Source organism: Staurois parvus, unplaced genomic scaffold, assembly GCF_062004578.1.
Source record: "Staurois parvus isolate SC_StPar_1 unplaced genomic scaffold, SC_StPar_1.0 ptg000144l, whole genome shotgun sequence".
NCBI lineage: Eukaryota > Metazoa > Chordata > Amphibia > Anura > Ranidae > Staurois > Staurois parvus.
In genome coordinates, this window is record NW_028317940.1 from 40869 (window position 1) to 47254 (window position 6386).

The 6386-nt window shown below is 44.1% G+C and overlaps 1 protein-coding gene across 1 annotated transcript; it reads right to left on the reverse strand.

The window, feature by feature from the left end:
- Positions 1 to 3320: 3320 nt before the first annotated feature.
- Positions 3321 to 6174, reverse strand: LOC149464980 (uncharacterized). The gene has a single exon (XM_089673714.1). It carries the CDS (start codon positions 6121 to 6123, stop codon positions 5059 to 5061), a length of 1065 nt encoding a protein of 354 aa, XP_089529840.1. The 5' UTR covers positions 6124 to 6174; the 3' UTR covers positions 3321 to 5058.
- Positions 6175 to 6386: the final 212 nt, after the last annotated feature.

Genomic DNA, 6386 nt, shown 5'->3' on the forward strand with positions numbered 1-6386 from the left:
GAGCAAGCCAAAGGATGGCAATGAATGGTTGCATTTTGGGATCAAGCGGAAGTGTAGTCAAGGAACAAGCCAAAGGTTGGTAATGAATAGTATATGTTGAGATCAAGTGAAAACATAGTCAAGGAACAAGCCAAAGGTTGGTAATGAATGTTTGCATGTTGGGATCAAGCAGAGGCGTAGTCAAGGAACAAGTCAAAGGTTGGTAATGAATGGTTGCAGGCTGGACTCAAGCAGAAGCGTAATCAAGGAACAAGTCAATGGTTGGTAATGAATAGTTGTATGTTGGGATGCAAGCAGAAGCGTAGTCAAGGAACAAGCCAAAGGTTGGGAATGAATGGTTGCATTTTAGGATCAAGCAGAAGCGTAGTCAAGGAACAAGCCAAAGGTTGGGAATGAATTGTTGCATTTTGGGATCAAGCAGAAGCGTAGTCAAGGAACAAGCCAAAGGTTGGGAATGAATGGTTGCATTTTGGGATCAAGCAGAAGCGTAGTCAAGGAACAAGCCAAAGGTTGGGAATGAATGGTTGCATTTTGGGATCAAGCAAAAGCGTAGTCAAGTAACAAGCCAATCGTTGGTAATGAATAGTTGCATGTTGGGATTCAAGCAGAAGTGTAGTCAAGGAACAAGCCAAAGGTTGGTAATGAATAGTTGCATGTTGGGATTCAAGCAGAAACGTAGTCAAGGAACAAACCAAAGGTTGGTAATGAATGGTTGCATGCTGGAATCAAGCAGAAGCATGAAGTGTAGTAAAGATAAAGACAGCTGCAGGGACAGCTCTGCAGAGCAAGATATCACCCCAAACCCCCTCCTGTTACACGTTTTTACAAGCAAAAGTTAAAAGGACATCCCCTAGACTGTTTAATGTGCTGGATTGAATGGACTGTTCCTGTGTGCCTGGCTTCTTCAGGGAAAGAGTCTGTGCATCTTAGCAGCTCCTACTGGGGTAGCTCTACACTTACTACTTGAAAACAAGCCAGTGGGAAGATGTCATTTAGTGGTGGTAGTGATATCACCTTAAATGATTGACTTCTCGTTGCATTAGCCAGTTCGGCAGGATGTGCCAGTGAGCCAAATTTCTTCAGCTTGTTGGTTTTTGACAGAACTGTAAATAAACTCTGGGTTTGGCCCAAAATCAAGTTCAAACCCCAACCTACAGCTTTCCCATACATGCCAATATTGTGTAGCATGTTTTTTGTTTATACCATGGGTCTCCAAATTTTTTAAACAAAGGCCATTGGGAGTAGAAAAGGTCCCAACGTCAGTGGGGAAAAAAACCATGCTCCATGTTTGATGTTAGTGGGAGGAATTGTACCCCATCATTGGTGTCGTTGGGTAAAATTGTGCCCCATTGTTGGTGTTATTAGGAGGAATTGTGTCCCATCGTTGGTGTCATTTGGAGGAACTGTACCCCATCATTTGTGTCATTAGGAGGAATTATGCACCATCGTTTGGGTCCTTGGAAGGAATTGTGTCCCATCGTTGGTGTCATTTGGAGGAATTGTACCCCATAATTTGTGTCATTAGGAGGAATTGTGCACCATCGTTCAGGTCCTTGGAAGGAATGGTGCCCCATTGCTGGTGTCCATGGGAGGAATTGTGCCCCATCGTTGGTGTCCTTCAGAGGAACTGTGCCCCATCATTTGTGTCATTAGGAGGATTTGTGCACCATCGCTGGGGTCCTTGGAAGGAATTGTGTCTCATCGTTGGTGTCCATGGGAGGAATTGTGCCCCATCGTTGAGGTCCTTGGAGGGAATTGTGCCCCATCGTTGGTGTCCTTGGAAGGAATGGTGCCCCATCGCTGGTGTCCATGGGAGGAATTGTGCCCCATCGTTGGTGTCCATCAGAGGAACTGTGCCCCATCATTTGTGTCATTAGGAGGATTTGTGCACCATCGCTGGGGTCCTTGGAAGGAATTGTGTCTCATCGTCGGTGTCCATGGGAGGAATTGTGCCCCATCGTTGAGGTCCTTGGAGGGAATTGTGCCCCATCGTTGGTGTCCATGGGAGGAATTGTGCCCCATCGTTGGTGTTCTTTGGAGGAATTGTGCCCCATCATTGGTGTCCTTCGGAGAAATTGTGCCCCATCATTTGTGTCATTAGGAGGAATTGTGCATCATCTTTGGGGTTCTTGGAAGGAATTGTGCCCCATCGTCGGTGTCCATGGGAGGAATTGTGCCCCATCGTCGGTGTCCATGGGAGGAATTGTACCCCATCGTTGGTGTCCATGGGAGGAATTGTGCCCCATCGTTGGTGTCCATGGGAGGAATTGTGCCCCATCATTGGTGTCCTTGGAAGGAATTGTGCCCCATCGTTGGTGTAATTGGAAGGAACGGTTGACATTGTTGATGTCATTAGGAGGAATTGTGTCCCATTGCTGGTGTCATTGGGAGGAATTGTGCCCCTTCATTGGTGTAAGTGGGGCGAATTATGCCCAATCGTTGTTATCAGTGGATGAAATAGTGCCCCAAGGGCCGGATTAAAAGGGCAGCGTCTGGCCCCCAGGCCGCAGTTTGAAGCCCACAGGTCTACACAATGTACAGTCACTTTTATACATTGACCACTTTCGAAAAGTATAGCGTTACTGTAGATAAAAAGGGCAAATTTAATTTTTTATTTGTCCGATATTTATTAAAATTTTATTTCTGTTACAAAGAAAGGTAAATAATTAAACAAAAATGAATGTAATTAAACGATTAAAATAACTTTGTTAATGCAATACTACAGAATAACAAAAATTGACAAAAAGCTAAAAAAAATGACATTTAAAAAAAAAGTAAAAAAAAATGTTGGGGCTATAAAAAAAGGGGTTAAATAAATTCAAAATGTTTTTTTTAAAAAAAAATAAATAATAATAATAATTTTATTCTTCTTTTGCGAGATGACTTTAACTGGCTTAATGCTCAGTTTGAAGCCCTTTTACAAGCGTGCATACATTGGAACGATGATATCATCACATCGTACTCGTCAATGATGCCTTCAAAGAGTGTTTGCAGGCATCCTTTACAAAGGAGATGTTTACGCCATATTACAAGCTGATTATGGTCCTGGGACCAAGGACACCCAGGTATCGGGAGTAGTGGCTCCTCAGAGAGATTCATGTTGACTGATCCACATACCACACCTAATAAACAAGGCCAAACGTATGTCACCGGGACACCGAGGATCTCCAGAATGGGCCCAAACCTTTATTCAGCAATCATATCATGGTTGCAATAGAGGCGTTTCGGAGCCTTTCAGGACCTCTCAGAAATATCGCTCTTGTATCCAAGATGTGATGGCTGAATAAAGCTTTGGGCCCATTTTGGAGATCCTTGGTGTCCCAGTGATATACTTTTGGCCTTGAATGTCTTCGGCTTCCAGTCGCTTGGTCGCCGCAGCACCCATCTACATTTACAGACAACTTCAGGAATGTGTTCGTTGGGAATATTGTGCTTGAAGCTAATAAACAGTCACAGCTTCAATTGGGGAGGACATCGAAAAGTGCTGCATACTAGGACTCCTCCATACCTTCGTTCAGCAGTGGTGACCTTTCTACAGAGCTGACCTTTCTATGGTCACAAAAGCTTGTCTCACTCAAGGGTCTACCTGAAATGCTTAATAATCATGGCAATGCGTTTCTGGGGCAAGGTCTCCACCTTCCTTATGATGGGGCTTCCTAAAAGCTGTACCATGACTCCTCCATACCTTCATTCAGCAGTGGTGACCTTTCTACTGAGCTGACCTTTCTATGGTCTCAAAAGTTTGTCTAACTCAAAGGTCTACTTAAAATGTTTCTCAATCAAAAATAACAGATAATGGCAACGCGTTTCTGGGAAAAGGCCTCCACCTTCCTTATGATGGGGCTTCCTAAAAGCTGTACTGTGACTCCTCCATACCTTAATTCAGCAGTGATGACCTTTCTATGGTCTCAAAAGTTTGTCTCACTCAAGGGCCTACCTGAAATGTTTATTAATCAAAAATAAGAGATCATGGCAACACGTTTCGGGGGAAGGTCATCACCTTCCTTATGATGGGGCTTCTTAAACGAAGCTGTACTATGACTCCATCATACCTTCGTTCAGCAGTGGTGACTTTTCTACAGAGCTGACCTTTCTATGGTCACAAAAGTTTTTCTCACGTAAGGGTCTACCTGAAATGTTTACTAATCAAAAATAAGAGATAATTGCAACGTGTTTCGGGGGAAAGGCCTCCACCTTCCTTATGATGGGGCTAATTAAAAGCTGAACTATGACTCCACCATACGTTCATTCAGCAGTGATGACCTTTCTATGGTCTCAAAAGTTTGTCTCGCTCAAGGGTCTACCTAAAATGTATATTAATATGAAATAACAGATAAAGGCAATGCGTTTCAGGGGAAAGGTCTTCACCTTCCTTATGATGGGGCTTCTTAAAAGCTGTACCATGACTCCTCCATACCTTCATTCAGCAGTGATGACCTTTCTATGGTCTCAAAAGTTTGTCTCACTCAAGGGTATACCTAAAATGTATATTAATATAAAATAACAGATAAAGGCAACGCGTTTCGGGGAAAAGATCTTAACCTTCCTTATGATGGGGCTTCTTAAAAGCTGTACTATGACTCCTCCATACCTTCATTCAGCAGTGACCTTTCTACAGGGCTGACCTGTCTATGGTCACAAAAGTTTGTCTCACTCAAGGGTCTACCTGAAATATCTATTAATCAAAAATAAGAGATAATGGCAACGCGTTTCGGGGGAAAGGCCTCCACCTTCCTTATGATGGGGCTTCCTAAAAGCTGTCAGATCTTTCCACAATTGCAGACTGATGGCATGGTAAGAACCAACAAGCCCTATCATCAGTCTCTTCGCTCTTCTAACTTCTTCTTACATCATCCCTGAGGAAGAGAGGCATTTCTCCCATAACGCGTTGGCTTTATGGAATTTTTGATCAATAGATCTTTGAGTTATACAGACAGGGCTCTCCTTCCCTGTGTGAGGTCTCTGATGCATGACAAATGGTTTTTGTTGACAACAGTTCCTGCACGCTATGACTTCTCACCCGTATGCACAAAGAGAATGGATTTATTAAAAAAAACTTCACTTGGGGAAGGAATGTGGCTTCTGCCCTGTGTGGGATCTTTCATGTTTTACAAGCTGTTGTTTGTGTTTATAACATTTCCCGCACTCTGAGCAGGAATACGGCTTCTCCTCGGTGTGAGACCTCAAATGCACAGTGAGTTGGGAATTACGTGTAAAACATTTCCCGCACTCCGGACAGGAATATGGCTTCTCCCCCGTGTGCAATCTCTGGTGCAAAGAGAGATAAGATTTTTTCAGAAAGCTTTTCCCGCACTCAGAGCAGGAATGCGGCTTTTCCCCCGCATGGGACCTCTGATGATCGGAGAAATGACACTTACGTGCAAAACTTTTCCCGCACTCGGAGCAGAAATACGGCTTCTCCTCTGTATGAGACCTCTGATGATTAGCCAGATGAGACGTACATGTAAAACCTTTTCCGCACTCAGAACAGGAATATAGCAGATCCCCTGTGTGAGACATCTGATGTTTGTCAAGATCTGATTTTAACGCAAAACGTTTCCCGCACTCCAAACAGGAGTATGGCTTTTCCAACGTATGAGACCTCTGATGCACAGAGAGATTAGATTTATGTAAAAAACGTTTCCCGCACTTAGGACAGGAATATTGCTTCCCCCCTGTGTGCCACATCTGATGTTCATCAAGTTCAGACTTCTGTGAAAAACATTTGCTGCACACAGAACAGGAAAAAGGCTTCGCACCCGGATGAGATTTTTGATGCGTGAGCAGGTCTGACTTGTAAAGAAAACATTTACCACACTCAGGACAGGAATGAAGCTTCTCCCCCGTGTGCAATCTCTGATGTACATTCAAATGATATTGCCATAGAAAAGATTCCCCACACTCAGTGCAGGAAAATTTCTTCTTCCCCTGAATCCCGGCCCCATCCCCCACAGTACGAGGTTGCTCGGAGTCCGAGGGATTCCATGGTCTTTCCACACTGGGAAGTCCACCATCCATAGTGGAGCTCATTGTCTTTTCTCCGGCACAATCTCCTGGGATGTCCTCATCTTCCATTTTACAACCTGGAGATAAAGTGAGACGATCCTTTGAGGGTTTCTCCATGGCGGGTCCTGGAAAAATAGAAAAACATCATCAATAGATAGGAGAGGGTTAGTTCACTTCCATCAAGATTCCATCTGGATCAGGGAGATGGGAGGGAGCAGATGTTCTCTGTGGATGTCCCAACCAGCTTCGGACTCCTCCCCTCTTCAAAGAGCCTTTGGTCCTCCCAGATCATTTCTACATTTATACCGCCTTGTCAGAGGAGCAGGAAACAATGGGGGCTGGGGGGCGGTAACAGAGCAGAGATAAGAGAAGAATATATT